Below are 19,094 nucleotides of genomic sequence, written 5' to 3' on the forward strand. Positions count from 1 at the left end.
AAGTAAATAACACACATAACATTATATAATCCTAACAAGGGAATGACAAAATTAAAATAAACCTGTAACACAAAAAAAGGTGTTAAGAAAAAAATTTGCATGCAAAGATACACGCCAGAGGTTAAAACTGGCAATATTGAAGCTCTAATAAAAACTTCTTTAATGGCAGAATATATATTCTACGGGAAATTTTTTTTATTTTATATTTTGTTTTATTTCGTTTTATTTTGCTTTGCTTTGTTTTATTTCATTTCGTTTTATTTTGCTTTGCTTTGTTTTATTTCATTTCGTTTTATTTTATTTTGATTGGTCTTGTTTTATTTCGTTTTATTTTGTTTTATTTATTTTTTTTTTTTTTGTATCATCCGTATGGTCAAACGAAGCATAAATAGCACATACTATACGGGTATGTACACACTACAATAATTTACCATTTTTTTTTTTTTTTCAATATAGTCCTGCGTTATAAATTTTTTTTATTTTTGTTCGCATCATTACTATATTTTATGTTAAAGAGCTCAAAACGAATATATCCTATTTGTACGCTTTTATTTGTTCATATATGGATGTATGTGTATATATATATATATATATATATAAATATATTTATATATATATAATACATTAAATGATGAATTAGTGTATAAAAACAATTATTTTTTGTTGAAATATGTAACAGTATATATCAAAAGAAAAATTTTTAAAGCGTACTTACCTTCACTTTTTAACGTGTATGTGTCAAAATTAGATCATTCATTATTATTACGCCAACTGAAATTTATTATGATGTGTATATGCACGTATTAGATTTGCTTCCTATGTGAGATTTTGTTCTTTTTATTTTATTCTTATATTTCGTTCATATATTTCGTTCATATATTTCGTTCATATATTTCGTTCATATATTTCGTTCATATATTTCGTTCATATATTTCGTCATATATTTCGTTCATATATTTCGTTCATATATTTCGTTTATTTATTTCGTTCATATATTCGTTCATATATTCGTTCATATATTCGTTCATATATTCCTTTTATTAACATCGTTCATTTATTTTATTCATTTATTTAGTTCATCTTTTTGATTATGTCATTCATCCATATCGTTCATCCATATCGTTCATCCATCTCGTTCATTTATTTCGTTCCATTTATTTATTATTTTTTTTTTTTCACTTATAAAAAGAACGTAACTATGGCACGCATTTAACCTCAAGAAGGAACAAATAAGATCATACACGTAGTGATTATGTGTGCTTTTCATATTTTCGTAATTAAATATGTGTATAGTACATTTACATGAAAACATCAGCGTACATATGTTTACGCGCTTAAATCTATAGGCAAATATATCCATATACATTTATTCATGTACATATGTACTTTTGCAAATGTGAGCTCTTCTCACAAGGATAAGTAGAGCTCACGTATAATCCGAAAGCTGCTCACATTATATAATCCCTGCACGGGGCATTTTCCCCTATATAATTTGCTTTTTCGTATATACACAGTACACCTGTATACACGTGTACACGTACATACATCCGTAATATTCATTATGAATTCATATAAAGATTGTAACAATGCAGTAGATGAAAAAAAATATTTGGACGAATGTATTTTTGTTGTTAAGGAGCAAAGCTTCTATATGAAACAGGCACTGGTAAGAAGAAGAAAAAAAAGGAAAAAGTACGATTAAGTATGTGCATATTTTTGTGTGTAGGGGCGGATATACGCTTGAAAAGTACAAAATAATTAATAAAAGTTGCACAACAATTGGAACTTGGAAACATATAAAAATAAAATAACTCACGTAAAACTTAACGGATTTTGTCTGAACAGAGTAGCGGACAAGTTTACCCCGTTCCGTTTTTTCCCATCAGAATAGTCATATTTTTTTTTTTTTTTTCTTTTTTTTACACAACAATTTGAGCTCGAAAAAAAAAATAAAATAAAATAAAATAACACAGAATTGTTGATAATTATATGTATCCATTTCTCTCCCATTTATAATATATATACATATATATATATTTTTTCTCTTTTCATTTTTGTATTTAGGAAAATGGATCCCTCCGAGATACACTGAAACACGCATCAAACATGCTGTGCGAATTGAGAACATCGCATTTATCGCCCAAACATTATTATGAACTGTACATGTTAATATTTAACGAATTGCAACATTTAGATAATTTCTTAAGTGATAAAAAGAAGCACAAGAAAAAATTCATTGATATATATGAGAGTGTTCAACATGCGGGAAATATCATTCCGCGTTTATATTTATTAATAATAGTGGGTAGAAATTATATTAAGAATAAAGATATAAAAGCGAAATATATATTAAAAGATATGACTGAGTTATGTAAAGGTATTCAACATCCTTTGAGAGGACTATTTTTGAGGTATTTCTTAATCCAGATGTGTAAAGATAGAATCCCAGATACAGGTAGCGAATATGAAGAAGCAGGTGGTGGAAATATTGATGATGCATTTGAATTCTTATTAACAAATTTTTATGAAAGTTTAAAGTTATGGAGTAGGATGAATGATAAAATAATAAAAATACCCAGTATGCAAGAGGAACAAATCGTTAATAATAGAGTAAAAGTGTTAAAAGAAAAAATGGATGTAAAGATGTTAGTGGGTTCAATATTAGTACGAATGTCACAATTAGAAGGTATGACCAAGCAATATTATTTAGAAAAATGTTTACCAAAGTTGTTATTATATTTATCTAATATTAATGATTCACTTATACAACAATATATATTTGAATCAATCGTTCAAGTATTTAGTGATGAGTGTCATATTTACAGTTTAGAAATTTTATTAAATGCTATATTGAAGATAAATACTTCACTAGATTTTAAAAGTATACTTATTACTTTATTAAAAAGGTTGAGGTATTTTATTGAATCAAACAAATATGAGTTACCAAAAGAGATAGACATATTTCATTTATTTTATGATCATTTAGTACTGTACGTTAATAGAACATTGGACTACAATGGGAAAACAGCGTACAACGCAAATTTTGATGGTACAAACAAATATAAAACTAGTAATTTGGACTATAGCGAAACATATAGAAATGCAGAAAAGGTTGTACTTACGAATAACGGAAGCAGCGATGCGAGAAATAACTATGCGAATAATAACTATGCGAGTAATAACTGTGCGAGTAATAACTGTGCGAGTAATAACTGTGCGAGTAATAACTGTGCGAGTAATAACTGTGCGAGTAATAACTGTGCGCGTAATAACTGTGCGAGTAATAACTGTGCGAGTAATAACTATGCGAGTAATAACTATGCGAGTCATGATGTGAATAAAGATGGAAATAATGATGGGAATACTAATAATAGTACCAATTTTATTGAGTCCACAAATGATCAAATAAGCAGTGAAACTCTGGGATATTACGACTCAACTGAGCAGCCATCACATGTAAGCAGTAATGGAAAGAATAATAAAAGCAGTTTGAACAACACGAATAACACGAATAAGCAGTATAACTGCAACTATGATAACAACAACAGTTATAACAAAAACATTTACAAGAACAACTGTAGTAGCAACAGTAATAACAGAAATGAAGACGAATATGTGCAAAATGTAGTAAAAATACTGCAGGTTATTTATGAGTTTATATTTTTATGTATACGCCTTTATGACGATGTAACTATAAGCAAACTGTTTGTATTACCATATACCATTGTTTCTAATGTTAACCTTAACAACGACATGATCTGTGAACAAGTTATCAGCATTATTGTGCTACCTTTTAATTATTTAGGATTAAATGCCTTGAAAGGAAAAAACATGCAAGTGTTGTTAAGTAATATCATTGATAAACATAAAAAAAAATTAAGCCTCAATATTATAGATGCAATAATAGAATGCAGAAATAAAACTGTAATGTATGAAAATGTTGAAGAAATATTAAAATATATATCATCTATATTTCATGAGAAAGTGAATAAAAATGAAGACATATTTAATTTAGAAAATAATTCTATAACATACATATCAGAAAAAATATGCAAATTTTTTCATATCATAACCAACACAAATGATATAGATCAAAAATATAATATATGCATGTTGTTTTATAAATATATTGAAAATAGCTCTTATATAGTGCACCTGCTACCGACAGTCGTGTTTACCTTGTTGCACATAGTCACTGCAATAATTAATATAGAAGCGGGGAACAGTAAAAATAGCAATAATGTTAACAATAATAGGAATAGTGGTAGTGTTAATAATAAGGGTGCTAATAATAGCAATAATAATGATCGTAATAACGATCGTAATAACGATCGTAATAACGATAGCAATAACGATAGCAATAACGATAGTGGTAGTAACTTCTTTTTGGAAAAAAAAGAAGACACATATGATGAGGCATCCTATGACAAAGACAGAATCGCTCCGTTAGTGGAATACCACAATGATAGCGTTGACGAAAAAGTAATTAGCAAGTACAACATGTATGTAAAAAATATATTTAAATTCATTCACACAAATTTGCAGGAAGTAGCTAGTCAAATCCCAGTGCTTACGTTCAAACTGTTTTTACACAGTGCTGTAGTAGTAAACAATTACTATTACTTTGTACAAACACACTCCTTTATCTCTTTTGATAATTTAGAAGCAATATGTTATGAATTTATTACACAACCTCTTATCATTTATGAAGAAGATATTAACATGTCATCTCAACAATTTGAGTGTATTATATGGATTGTTGGTATATTATGTTCCTATATCACAATATTAGAAAATGAAAATTATGATAATATTGCATTAAAATTAACACAACATGCAAATAAACTGTTAAAAAAAAAAGATCAATGCTTAGGAGTTTTAAAATGCTCTCATTTATATTGGGAAAATAAAAAATATAGAAATAGCACAAAAGTTCTTGAATGTTTACAAAAAAGTGTAAAAAATGCAGAAATAGCTATGCAGTCAAATAATGATAATATAATTCTTTATGTTTATATGCTACAAAAATATGTGTATTATTATGAAGCTGAAAATATCGAAATTACAGAAGAAAGTTTAAATTATTTAATTCATATTTGCCAAGAGTATTGCACTAAATCCAGTAGTAATAATAATAACTCCCCCTTTAAGCAAGAATTTATACAAACTATTAAATACATACAAGAGAAAAAAAAAAATTCGAACACCTTTGCAAAGATAAACGTAAATGCGGTTCCTTTACGGGTGGAGTAGACCCCCTGCAAGTACTCATCACGCATATATTTGACCAACAATCACTTGACATTCCTATATTTTCCATACAAAATATATGTACACCATGCAAATAAACCCCCCTTCTATAGAAAATGTTTACACAGCAGGGAATAAATATCAGAATGTATCTCCATTTGGTACACAATTAAAGTATACATACACCTTGAATGTTGTATTTTAATTTGGATAAAAAAAAAAAAAAAAAAAAAAAAGTATGCAACAATTAAATGCACACTACTTTCGCAGTAATTAATTTTTTTATTTATATTCACAAATTATAGCTAGCTAAAAAAAAAAAAAAAAGAAAAAAAAATATTCAAAAAATTAAATATAGCAATAAAGGAGTACTTATGAAAAATTACACAAACACGTACATATGAGCACACACACATTTGATTTTATACTTTCATTTTATCATACTTCACTTCATTATGTTAGATGTTACTGTACTGTGTTATATTATACTTTGTTGTATTTTATTGTGTTGTAATTTATCTGTGTTTACGTTATTTTACCGTGTTATAGTTTATTTTTTGTTTTGTTTTATGTAGATCAGTTTTGACTGTATAAAGATCTAATAAGGTTACCTCTAATTTATTGGACCTACTTAATTTAAATTTTTTTTTTTTTTTTTTTTTTGTCCCAACTTCAATTTATGTAAAGCTTACATGTTTGATTTTGTTAAAATATATTGGTGTGTGTATGTGGATATGTAAATTTTCATATAATAAACTTTAATATATTTTGAACTAGAATTTAAAAGAGGAGCAGTCTTTTCCTTCTTTATTTATTTTTTTATTTCCATTTTTATTTTAATTTTTCTATCCTCTTGTTCCTTCTTTTTTTTTTTTTTTTTTCAGAATTGTAATTATTTTGCCTCTACTTCTTAGACCTCTTCTGATGCTTGTTCCTCGTTCTGATATCCTTTTTTATGTTGTCTAGCTGATTAATGTCGACAAAATACTTTTTTTTCTCGTCATCATCTAGTTCTCTGCATACCTTTATTCCCATGCTTTTGCATGTACCTTAACATATGAACAACATAAATAAAATAGTATATATTTATGAGGGGGCACAATGCAAAGTAACATATCTGAATTGTAATTTGGATTTATGTATTTCTTCATATATTGCTCAAAATCTTTATATTTTAAAAGTTTTTTTTTTTTTTTTTTTTTTTTCTTACCGATAATATATTTGCAAATACTTTTTAAAGACAGATTTATCAAAGAGGGGTCCATACGCTTACATTTAGCAATATGAAAAACCTATTTGTATTTTTGAAGAATATAATTAATCATATAACTTAATGTACTTTTTTTTAATTAACATAAAAAGACGTAAATTTGTATACAGCAAAAGAAAAAAAGGATTCATGAAATAAAACATTTAACGAACAGAATAAATGCAACCAGTGAGTGTACAAATGTGTATACGAATGTATGTAAAAAAAAAAAAAAAAAAAAGCACCTCAGCTAAGGTAATAGCCCCAACAATATGATGTTTTGGTGTGGAACTGAACATAGGAACCCTAGCGCATCTTCTGATGAACCACACAACTGTTGGAGTTCTCAAATAGAATCTGTATGTCCTGAAATGCTCAGAAAAATGCATACTCATAAAGTACATACACACGCGTATGCTAGATGGCACAAAAATACTAAAATTTCAGGGTGTTTCTCGAACGGAGGAAACGTTTACATCGTTCTTAGAAAATTTATAACCAATTGTATTGTTTTTATTAAAATACTCATTTTGACATATTAAAGTATGCACTAAGAGAACTAGATATATATAGTATGAATTATAATATTTATTACAAAAAAAAAGAGCTACACAATTTTGACTTTTATCACGAATTTTCAACTATATGAAAAAAAGATGACTAACATTTGAATAAACACTATTTTCTATTTTTCTATTTATTTTTTAAACCTGTCATTTAATGGTTCCAGTGTAACTTGAATAGGAACATTCTTTGATATATTTTTTGTTCGTTCGCTAAATTCTTTGAAAAACGTCATCATATTTATACCTACATGTGATAGAACAACAGAAATAGTTTCCACGTGAATCAGAAGGAAATAAAGAATCTTTCTGTCTTGATTTGCACCGAGTACATATGTGAGTTATACATGTACATCAACGGATAAATTCATACATATATATATACAAGAATGAATGCATACCTAATGGTCCTAGGGTTTGACCAATACTGGCACTTGGTTTTGCAGTACCCGCCATAACAATCATATTAAATCTTCCTATTCTGGACATTTTTTTTTTTTTTTGCTTGTTATTCCTTATTTTGTGGGAACAAGAAAAAAGAGCACCAATAAAAAAAACGACAAAAAATTAAAAAAATATATATGCCACAAGAACGTATATTAAAAATGGGTTAAACAAAATATTCCACAAGGATACAGCAAGCAGAAACGATAAACCATGCCACAACGAACATGCATGCATGTATGCATATACGTTTTATATTCAAAGGCTCATGGTTTCAAAACATTTTCAAAATGAACATTTTTTTATTATACATATTAGAAAAAACCACTGCAATTTAAGCCTTTATAAGTGTATGCTAATTTCCAACATTATTATATTATCTTGTGAAATACAACATTTGTTTCTTTGAAACTATGCAAATGTGAAATTTTGAAATTATGAAAATGTGAACATGTGAACATGTTTCGTTTTTATTTTAATATAGGTACTCTTGTTACTCCTCTTTTGCTTAAATTACTCAGGTGTTAAAAATAGGATAAACCGTTAAGCATATAAAACATACGAATTACAAATTTCGTTTCTGTTCTTTTTCTTTCTTTACAATCAGTACTTTCATCATATTAATTCGCATTTCTAATATTTATATTCCACCCGTTTATTTTGTTTTATTTTATTTTTTATTTTATATATTTTTTTTTTTTTTTCCTCCCTATTTATATGTTAAATGTTTATGAGTTTAACCTGCCTATACCAAGTTCTTAAATATTGAGGAATACCTTATATTTTTGTAGTTAATATGAGGTAACTAATTCATTTCATTAAAGAATATTTAAATAAAAACATACCTTTACATGCTGCATGTTTTATTGATAATTCGTGTAGGACATTGAGCAAGTTAATTTATTTCTCCTTTGAGCATACCTTTTTTTTTTTTTTTTTATTATTTCTTTTTTTTTTGTGTGTGCATAGCATCATAGTAGCAAAGGGGAAAAAAAAATGTATGCATATATATGTGATACGTGTATGTATTACATATATATAAACTATACTTTTATGCATATATGCAATAACTTCAATTCTTTCCAGTTCACACTTACACACATTTTTAAGCATATTATTTTAATATTAAATGATCAATTTCTTATTCTTATTCTTATTCGTATTATCATTCGTATTCTCATTCGTATTCTCATTCGTATTCTCATTCGTATTCTCATTCGTATTATCATTCGTATTCTCATTCATATTCTCATTCTTTTTCTTTTTCCTTCTTTTTTTTTTTTTATTTCTTCTCTTAAATAGGAATATATATATTACACCCAATCTTAAGGTTTCTCAAACTAAATTTTTTTTTTGGAACTTTGTTATATACAAATAATTTGCATGAACAGTTAATAATTTTTTTTTTTTTTCATACTAAATAGGCAATATTTTTTCTTTTTTTTTTTTTTTTTTTTAGTCTTTCAGCTCTTACGTTATTCTTCAATTTGCAGTATTTTCCCCCTTTTTTGTTTGTTTTTTATTTTATCTCCCATATATAATGATATTATAATTATGCATACATTCATATATAAAGCGTAAAGAAATATTACTTATAATATACCTCCTATTTAACTTAAATTTTTCAAATAAATGCTGAAATATTCACGTATATATAAGTATATATATGGATAACCAAACAATTATAATTGACAACGGTTCAGGTAAGAACTACGTGTAACCAGCCATATTCTGAAATGCTGCTTGAATATATATATATATATATATATGTTTGAATGTGAACGTATAAATTTACATAGGTATATATGTGTACATTTAAGCACTTATATGCTTATTTATACGTACATTTATATATATCTCCATTTATATGTATGTAGTAAAAAACGATATGGCATACAGCTGGTCAGGATAAAATCTAAAAGGCCCCCTTTTTTTACAGCTCTTACATCCAACTGTTTACGTGTATGGGTTTTTTACTCTTTGTGTAGGTTATATAAAAGCAGGATTGAATGTTTATGATGAGCCGTCAATAGTATTTCCAACGGTGGTTGGACATCAACGTAACAGTGAAGAAAAGCAAACGTATGTTGGAGATGAAGCAATTTACCATGAATCAGAATTATCCATTTATCGACCAATAGACCATGGACATATAAGTGACTGGGATTTGGCACAAACAACATGGGAATATACATTAAGTTGTGTTGATCAGAAAAGAAATGTAGAAAATATTTTGTTAACCGAACCACCTTTATGTTCAAGTTCACATAGGACAAAAATGGGGGAAATGTTCTTTGAATTTTTCGATTTTAATAATTTAAATATTTCAGTTTCTGGATTAATGTCGATATATGCTGCTGGATTAACAACAGGATTAGTGTTAGATATAGGAGAAGGAGTAACTCAATCTATTCCTGTATTCGATGGATATATTGAAAAAAACTGCATTATACGTTCAGACTTTGGTGGAGAAGAATTAAGTATGTTTTTACAAAAATTAATATGTGATATTGGTTATAGTGTTACAACAAGAAAGAATTTTGAATATGTCAAAAATATTAAGGAAACGTTATGTTTTTGTTCATTAAATCCACCAAAAGATCAAATGAGAGACGATTTAGCGGTTACATATACCTTACCTGATGGAGATATTTTAAGAGATGGTTATGACTCCATAGAAATATCACATGAACGTTTTTATGTTCCTGAGGCTTTGTTTAATCCTCTTATCTGTCATAGGGATAGTTTAAGTATCGTTGATATTGTATGGAAATCTATTTTATTGTGTCCCATGGAAAACAGGAAAACCTTAACTAGTTATATTATACTGTCAGGGGGGTCCACCCTTTTTCCTAATTTAGTAGAAAGACTAGAAAAAGAAATAAAAAATAATGCTCCACAAAATGCAAGGTCCGCTGTTAAGGTAATTTAGAAAAAAAAAAAAAAAAAATGGGACAAACTTAGTTTTTATTTTTTGTCCACACAGCAGTTCCTGTGTGCGTTTCGAGAAGTGTAAATATATATGTATATATATATGTGTATACACTTACATATATGTATGCATGTGTGTGTGAATGTGTATATATATATATATATATGTAATGAAATGCATATCCACCTGTTCATTTACATCTGAGATCCTTTCATTTCTTCCAATAAAAGGTGCACGCATACGAAAACAGAGCAATTATGGCGTGGTTGGGAGCAAAGATATTTTCGCAGCCTGAATTGAGGGAAGCCCAAGAAGGTTTATGGATATCAAAAGAGGAGTATGAAGAGATAGGCAGTAACATTATTTTAATAAAAGTAAGATCGAAAAAAAAAAAAATGATAAATTGTAAAATGATAAATGGTAAAATGATAAATGGTAAAATGATAAATGGTAAAATGATATATGGTAAAATGATAAATGGTAAAATGATAAATGGTAAAATATTAAATTGTAAAATAATAAATGATAAAATAAATTATCTCTATTTCTCATAGAATATTTATTTGCCTACAATTTGATTATTAAAATTAATTTATATGCGTAATATATATTAAACACGACTTTCCGATTAAATATTAATATAAATTCTACAAATTTGAGACACTGTATTTTGTTAAATGTTTGCAATGTATTATATCTGCCTTATATGTTAGTTTTTTTTATTATTCGAGAAAAAGTACCAAAAATATAGATACATATATGTACGCATACAAATACACATATACATGTGAATTGTATTCCATATTTTCGAATGCAAGCTGTGAGCATAGAGAAGCTATACCTTTTATATATTATGTGTTTCATTTTGATTTTTTACCCTCATGTACTTTTTACCATTCTTTGACACTCTCATATAATGTTTTTTTTGGCGTTTATTTATTAAACATACATATTTTTTTTATATTTTTTTTTTGAACATGTTATATTCCATATTTTTTAATTTTATAGGCACCTCTAAAGCTTACTTAATAGGACTTTCATTTTTATTTTTTCGTTACTCATTTTTCATTGTTCTGATTAGTCGCCTTTTTTCCTTAGTTATTTTACCTTTTCCTTTTTATTGTTCTTCGTATTTTTCTTATCCTTCTTATTTTCCTTCTTATTTTTATCTTCTTTTTCTGTTTCTTTTTCTTTTTTTTTTCTTTTTTTTATTTTTTATGTAACTTTTTCGATATTTCTTATGAACTTATGGCTTATTTTTTAGTGTACCCTTTATTCCTTTTTTTAATTTTTCCTTGCTATAAAAAATAAAATAAAATAAAAAAAAAAGTATCATTGTATGTCATTTGTGAAAAGACTATTTTATATGTATACCCTCATAAAATTCAAATCTTTAACTTTTTGTTCCTAAGAATTAGTAACCTGCTCCTTTATTATGTTTTCTATTTTATAATTGTAGACTCCTCTTTGCGCTTTTGTGGACACTAGGTGATGCAGATTCTTTGCAACATCATGTATTTTCTTATCTTTGAGCTTCTTATTGTGCAGCTATAAAGTAGATATAATTTTATTTCAATTTTATTTTTATTTTTTTTTTTTTAAGGGGATCTATTAGAGTAAAATATGGTTATATGTATACGCTTCATAGATGAACACTGGTGATTTATACGTAAAAATGAATGCGTACTTGTATGGATTAAGTGCATATATTATTTACTTATATATATGCTTGCGTATGTATGTATGCATATATTTGTGTGCGTATGTGCTCCCTTCCACCCGCTCCCAATAATGCAGAGGGTGGTGATCATTACACTTTTGGCTTACCAGTTGCTTATTTTCTTTTTCCGCAAGTCCTAGAAGCATATATTCTCTTTGTTCTTTTACCTATGAACATTAAAAGAGAATAAGAAATTTTGGTAGTAATGTAGTTTCTTCTTTTCTTTTCATTTCTTATCTTTTCCTTCTCATTCTTTTCTATTTTTAACATTCTTACATAATTGTCCATTTCGATAATCTGTCTTTTTCTCTTAAAAAAATCGTGAATGTATTTCCTCGAGTAGAAGCCACGAAAGCTGTTCATTAAGGTAAAGAAGCGAATATAGATATGTACATATGTATATATGTACGTATGTATGTATTCATAAGATATGTGCACATAATACATCCATGCACTTGTCTATATGTGCGACTACTTATTATAGGTAAACTCTCTATTATTATTTTTATTTTTTAATCTATTTATCTATTTTACGTCTTCTGTATTTTTATTGCATTATCTGAAAGGAATATGATTTTCTGCTGCTCCAACTTCTGATGTTTCATTTTTTTTAACAAACACTTGCATCGGAAAATCTCTATTTGGCCCTTCACATGATTCAAAAATTGCCTGATATGTAAATAAAGGAAATCGTTCCAAGTGTTAAATACACTAGTCTGATGTTTACTGCTACATATGCATATATATATATTTGTATATGTCATATGTGCGCATGTATTTATATCTCCCTTAAGAAAGCTTAATTTTACTTATAAATCATGTACGTCTTTCTTGCTAGGAATCCCCTACAGCATTTTTGTATGACAATTGCGGCTAACACTTCTTTTTTCGCATTTTCTTTTTTTTCTCTATTAAAAATTAATATATATGTTAGCAAATAATTTCAACAGAAAATGTAATATGTTTTTTATCGGTGTAACCTTAAAGACTTCTTGTATTCATGCGATAAGCTTTTGTACTCTAATAATTTTGCTAATTCCATGGATTTATTTTTTAAATGTTTTCAAAATGAAGTTCAAAAAAAAGAAAAATTAAAGTAAAAATGGAGTTCGTAAATATGCATTTAAATTTCATTTAGTTTTATCATCGGCCAAAAATAGGCCCATGCCTTATTTTATTGTACCATTAGTATGTATACTCTATACGACATGATATATTTATGCATTGAGGTATGCATATTTATGCACATTTATACATATATATATATTCATGCTTACGTGTATCCACCGCCTCACCAAAAAAAAAAAAAAGGTCATTATATGTAAATATAGGAAGGGATTTACAAAAAAAAAAAACATTGAGAAAAATTTAATTTTTTAACTACGCATTTTTGTAGGGCTAATAAAAAAGACCAGTCTTTAACATACACGAAAGGGAAAAAAAAGAAAAAAAAAATGCACGTATTTATGTATGTACTTATTTATATATGTACTTAATTATGTGTGTACTCATTTATGTGTGCACTCAATTATGTGTGTACTCATTTATGTATGCACGTATCTATCCATCAGTATGCACATAATACACATAATACACATATATATATGCGCCCAAACTTGTCTCTTTTTGCTTGCCACACGTTTTTCATTATGTATATACGAATAAAATAACGCTGTGGAATTGCTAAAATTTGCAATTAAATTTACTAAAAAAAATTAACTTAAAATAAAATGCTGGGTAAAGTTGGAAAGATGTCTTCCTATATGTATGTGTGTGCGTATCCACTTATGCTGGGAAATGCATTCTTCTCCTCTAATAATTACTCCAAATAGTTCAACTTCGTTATTGCACTTAATTAATCATGTATATATGCGTACATCTACACATACACATATACATGTATGTGTACATTTACATGTACAAGTACGTATATTTGACAGTTCGAACCGGCTTCCTCCCAATTATTATGAGCTCTTTTTTTTGCCTAAAATTTGCGAAGCTAGAGAAGACTTTTGGGCCAATTTATTTAAACGCTTTTGGCTCTGTCTGGACAAAATCGAATTTCTGAATGATGTAGTGGACATACGAGAACTATAATTTTTATTTATTAAAAGATTTAAATTTTTTTTTTTTAAAAGTTCTTTATTATACTTTATATTTTTTAAGCTGTTTTGTAATTTCTCTGCAATAATTTCTCTGTTATTTATTTTTTGCAAATTAAATTCATTTTTTGCGTATATTTCATTGTCATCTTCTTCTGAGGTTTTTTTTTTAATTCCTCCATTAATTTTACTATAATCATTGGAATTATAGTCATTTATTTCATTTTCCTCATTTTGAATTAATTTTGGTGTGTTCATAATTTTACCCCATGTTATTATAGGACTTTTATCAACACCCTTTCCTGCTCTTATTAAGGGAGTTCGTACATATTCATATTGATTATTTCTTGTTAATAAATTAAAATTACCTTGTTCAATCATTTGGTCTTCTATCCTTTCTTTTTCTTTACTCATAATTTTCAGTTCTTTTATTTGTTCACTTTGATTTATTTGATTGTTCATATCTTTATTATATTCTTCCGAAAATCTTGTATTATCATAATATATCTGTAATTTGTTTTCTTTTATACTATCAACATCACTAACTTTAAAACTTGATGAAAACATCATTGAATTAGATTCATTTTCAGATTTGTTTGTATTCAGGAAATGGCATTTTATTCCATTCTTTGTACATTCTTCAATTTGATCAATTTTTAAGTTATGTTCATTTCTTTTAACAATGGAATATAAATTTTTCTCTATATTTTTATTTTTCATATTCCGTAATAAATACTCAAAAGACTTGTTATCCTCTGATGTGTATCTTTTTTGGAAATCTCGAAGATTTATATTTAAATTTATTTTATGTTTTTTACCGTTTGGTAATACAACTAATTTGTACTTACTTTGTCTTTCTGGAAAACACAGTACATTACTTCTTTCCCTATCATCATCATAATAATAATTATTATTTTTGTATACATCCATAATACCACAGCTACTATTTCCCCCATCATTTATTGCGTTTTCTGCAGCTTTATTGTCATAATAATTCCTGTCCTCTAACATATTATCCAAACTTCTAACTTGATCAGAATAATTATACTCAAAATCGCTACTATAATTATTTTTATTACTTTTTACATTAACACATTCGGACTTTTGGTAACTTGATTCATTTCTTAATTTATGTATATCAGGGAAAAATTTTTTTTCAATTAAATATTCTAACACACTTAAATAGTCTTCCTCAAGTAGTACAATGATATTGTCCTTTCTAGTTCCAAAATTACTTGCATCATATTCAACAATTTCATTATTTTCAAACAAAACTATCTTTTCATTTTTATGCTCTCCTACTGTACCTTCATTATCAAAGTAGTTATCATTATATTTATAATTATTGTTATCATTATCATCATCATGCTCCCCTTGACTTTCATTTTTCTTTCTTTTCCCATTTCTTCTTTTTTTTTTCTTTATTATTTTTAAATTATCTTCATCATTTAATATAATTTTGTTTTCATTCGAGTTCCTTTGTTTTCTAAAACGCTCGTTCCCTTGAGTCTCTGGAGTTGATAAGTGCTCCATCAGGTCTTCACTCTTGCTCTGGCACAAGCATATATGCACATGCACGTTTACTTATGTACATATAAATATATGTGTTATATCGCATATATACGCACTTGGGTTTCTAAGAGGTATGAAACAATTCGTGGAATGCGCAGCTTTATGATAAATTAGTACATAGACATTACTTCCAGCCCTCAAAAAAACACTACTAAACAATATCGCTTTACTGAAACGTTTACAGAAACCTTACTATTACTCTATAACACTATTACAATGTTACCCTATCGCAGTATTACACTATCAATCTGTTACATTTATATTCTATATTACGCTATATTATACATGTAATGGTGTGTTATTTTTTTTAACGTCTGAGTTAAACTTATTCCGTTATAATATCTCCCATTTACGGACTTGTTCTTCTTTCTTTTTCTTCTTTTTCCTTTTCCCTTTTATAACAGAAATTCTCTGATCCACAAAAATGATGACTACCCTACAACATGCTTCATTCACCTGTACGAAAATATTCGCTTATTGCCTGCTTATCATATTTAAGAGAATAATGGTTAAAAATAAATCAACACATACATACATAAGGAAAAAATATTTCTCATATAGCTTATTTTTACAATTTTATCTATTTCTTTCATGCATGTTTGTTATACTTATGCCGCTTTGTACAGTTTAAAGAAAAAAAATGGAAAACACGAGATTACAAAAAAGTTAACAACATATCAATGAATTTATTTTTGCAGTCACTTCAAAAATTTTACCTTTTATTTTTAATAATGCTTCATCGCACTGATTCCTAATTATATATGATCATTTATATTTTTTCATGTTCCATTTTGTTTTATTTTATTTTTTTATTTTAAGAATTTATTTCATTTATTAAATTAAAAGAAGAATTAATTTTTTCCCTCGCCAAAAAAAAAAAAAAAAAAATTGTTAAGTGAATGTTATAAATAATGCTTTATATAATATATATACGTAATATATGTACATATGATCTCTTTTTCGAACTGAGATGTTTTAAATTATAACGCCACAAACATGTTCATCCATTTCTTGTTTTCTTTTGTTTTATTTTCCTGTGCAATTTTTTATATATAATGAGAATGAAGCAATAAGGAAAAAATTATGACATGTTCATAATTTTCTGAACGGGGAATTTAAAAATTGAAAAAAATTTTCACATGTATATATGTACATATGTATATCCATTTTGTTACCTATTTAGCGACAGAAAATGTTCTACAGAGCACTATGTTTCCTCAAAATATGATCTTTTTCATGTAGAAAGGTATAAAATGAAATAAATTAAAATGGTTAAATTGGTACTGCTTAGCTATGGAAAATGTTCTTTGAAACAATTCGATAAACATCAAGTAGGTCAGTACATATATCGTCAACCTCGTAAGTGCATATCTTGTCAAGCTGTTTAATTAATAACTAGCTGAAAAATTCTACCGACTCCAACTCCCCCCATCATAATAGTGATAAAACATGAAATGCAGTGGAAAAGCGGGCTACTTTTTGAACTTGAAAAAAGAATATGGGGAAAGGGCTGAGGCGTTATTAAAAAAGCTGCAAGAGGGAAAAACTGTCCAAGGAGCTTTCATAACAGATTTTATAAAAATAGACTATGTGAACATAACTAAAATTTTATTATATATGATAACAAAGAATAAGATAAAAACGAGTTTTGATGGTTTATATGTGGACAAGGAATATGAAAGTTTTCTAACTTTTTTAGATGAGGAAAAAAGTATAATCTTACCCAATAAAATAACAAGTGAAGAAAAGGATTATACTAATGAATTATATTTAATTGGGGGTGAAAAGGAAAATTTCGGAAACATTGTACGAGAGAAAATGCAAAATAACATTATTCATGGGTCTAATGACATCAAAACTGAAAATATGGAAACCATACAAATGGAGAAGGGTATACATAATGTAGACCAATGTGAATTGTGCTCTCCTTATAGCGTAGAGACCAATAATAATTACGAAAAAATAATCATCCACAAATTAGAACTGCTAAATATAAATGATATAATGAAATATGATGGAAGTATTGAAAATGTGGATAAAATAATATATTATTTAAACCCATGTTCTGTTTTATCCGCATACTTTTTAGATATAAAAAAGAACGAAAAGGTGCTAGACATGTGCGCATCCCCCGGTGGGAAATCATTAGTTATAGCTAGTAAATTATTTGGTTATGATATATCACCATTAAATAGAATTAAAAATATTGAAAGTATAAATGACACACATATCGAAATTAGCTGTTCATTAAACCTGCTGAATTATTACAAATGTAACAGGAACGGGTTTTTAGTTATTAATGAATATAATAAATCAAGATATGATAGATTAAAACAAGTGTTACATAAACATTTACCTAAAGATTTAATTAATTCTAGTAATTTACATATAACTAATTATAATGGTTTGAATTTAAACTCATTTATGAGATTTCCAAAATTTCATAAAATTTTATTAGACGTCCCATGTTCGACTGATGAACATTTAATAAACAAAGGAACATGTGATTTAAACAAATGGACAATTAACGTTATTAAAAATAATACGTATGTACAGTGTGAGCTACTAATGAATTCTTTTCAGTTACTCCATACAAATGGTATTATAATATATTCCACCTGCGCACTATCTTATCATGAGAATGATGAAGTTATTGAAAAGCTCCTAAAAAAATTTAAGAAGCAAGTTAAAATTATCGATTTTGTAGAGGTCGAATATCAACAGAGATACGAGCAAGCTTTTATGCTCGTTAAGCAGAAGCAAATTGGGATTTGTCCTCCAGCTGCTATGGGCGCAGTGAATGGAATGAATAGTAAAAAATTTGATGCTGTTCTTGTTAACAGTGTAGACGATGGATTAAACGAAGTTAGTAGCAACCGAGATGAAAAGAAGGAAAATGATAATAAACACGAGGACTATAAACGCATTAACCAGACAATCGTGTCTATAAAGGAAGGCGCTGCTAATAATTGTAATTCCATTTACAATAATGAGTTTAAAGAATTTAAGGGGAAAACGAACTTTTTAAGATTTTTTGAAAAAACTAAATATGGATATATATCCCTACCCGATAAATCACCCTTTGGTGTTTTATACATATGCAAAATTCAGAAAATTTTAAAAAATTGCAATTAATTTGTGACTAAATTTTAATTAAACTGTGATTAAATTTTAATTAAATTGTAATTAAATTGGCTTATTTATTTTATTTTTTCTTTTTTTTATCTGAAATTGTTTTGTTTTCGTTTTAATTTTATCTATT

General features: G+C 27.2%; 6 protein-coding genes across 6 annotated transcripts; 3 read left to right on the forward strand and 3 right to left on the reverse strand.

Moving 5' to 3' along the window:
* Positions 1-1,561: 1,561 nt before the first annotated feature.
* MKS88_002704 (vacuolar protein sorting-associated protein 35) lies at positions 1,562-5,253 on the forward strand (the record flags this gene model as incomplete). The annotated part of the gene is made up of 2 exons (XM_067215735.1): positions 1,562-1,666; positions 2,065-5,253. The coding sequence occupies 2 exons, from the start codon at positions 1,562-1,564 to the stop codon at positions 5,251-5,253; spliced, it is 3,294 nt and encodes a 1,097-aa protein (XP_067073285.1).
* A 900-nt stretch (positions 5,254-6,153) lies between these two features.
* On the reverse strand, positions 6,154-7,551 carry MKS88_002705 (ribosomal protein L11; the record flags this gene model as incomplete). The annotated part of the gene is made up of 5 exons (XM_067215736.1): positions 6,154-6,299; positions 6,461-6,542; positions 6,745-6,865; positions 7,210-7,309; positions 7,464-7,551. 5 exons carry the CDS (start codon positions 7,549-7,551, stop codon positions 6,154-6,156), a joined length of 537 nt encoding a protein of 178 aa, XP_067073286.1.
* A 1,621-nt stretch (positions 7,552-9,172) lies between these two features.
* MKS88_002706 (actin-like protein) lies at positions 9,173-10,992 on the forward strand (the record flags this gene model as incomplete). Its single annotated transcript, XM_067215737.1, has 3 exons — positions 9,173-9,209; positions 9,495-10,429; positions 10,729-10,992. The coding sequence occupies 3 exons, from the start codon at positions 9,173-9,175 to the stop codon at positions 10,990-10,992; spliced, it is 1,236 nt and encodes a 411-aa protein (XP_067073287.1).
* Positions 10,993-11,845: 853 nt separating this feature from the next.
* On the reverse strand, positions 11,846-13,200 carry MKS88_002707 (uncharacterized protein; the record flags this gene model as incomplete). The annotated part of the gene is made up of 5 exons (XM_067215739.1): positions 11,846-11,986; positions 12,266-12,325; positions 12,435-12,513; positions 12,693-12,827; positions 13,139-13,200. The coding sequence occupies 5 exons, from the start codon at positions 13,198-13,200 to the stop codon at positions 11,846-11,848; spliced, it is 477 nt and encodes a 158-aa protein (XP_067073288.1).
* A 922-nt stretch (positions 13,201-14,122) lies between these two features.
* On the reverse strand, positions 14,123-15,793 carry MKS88_002708 (ES2 protein; the record flags this gene model as incomplete). Its single annotated transcript, XM_067215740.1, has 1 exon — positions 14,123-15,793. One exon carries the CDS (start codon positions 15,791-15,793, stop codon positions 14,123-14,125), a length of 1,671 nt encoding a protein of 556 aa, XP_067073289.1.
* A 1,488-nt stretch (positions 15,794-17,281) lies between these two features.
* Positions 17,282-18,967, forward strand: MKS88_002709 (tRNA m5C-methyltransferase; the record flags this gene model as incomplete). The annotated part of the gene is made up of 1 exon (XM_067215741.1): positions 17,282-18,967. The coding sequence occupies one exon, from the start codon at positions 17,282-17,284 to the stop codon at positions 18,965-18,967; it is 1,686 nt and encodes a 561-aa protein (XP_067073290.1).
* Between the last annotated feature and the right edge of the window lie 127 nt (positions 18,968-19,094).

Source organism: Plasmodium brasilianum, chromosome 9 (assembly GCF_023973825.1).
Source record: "Plasmodium brasilianum strain Bolivian I chromosome 9, whole genome shotgun sequence".
Classification (NCBI taxonomy): Eukaryota; Apicomplexa; class Aconoidasida; order Haemosporida; family Plasmodiidae; genus Plasmodium; species Plasmodium brasilianum.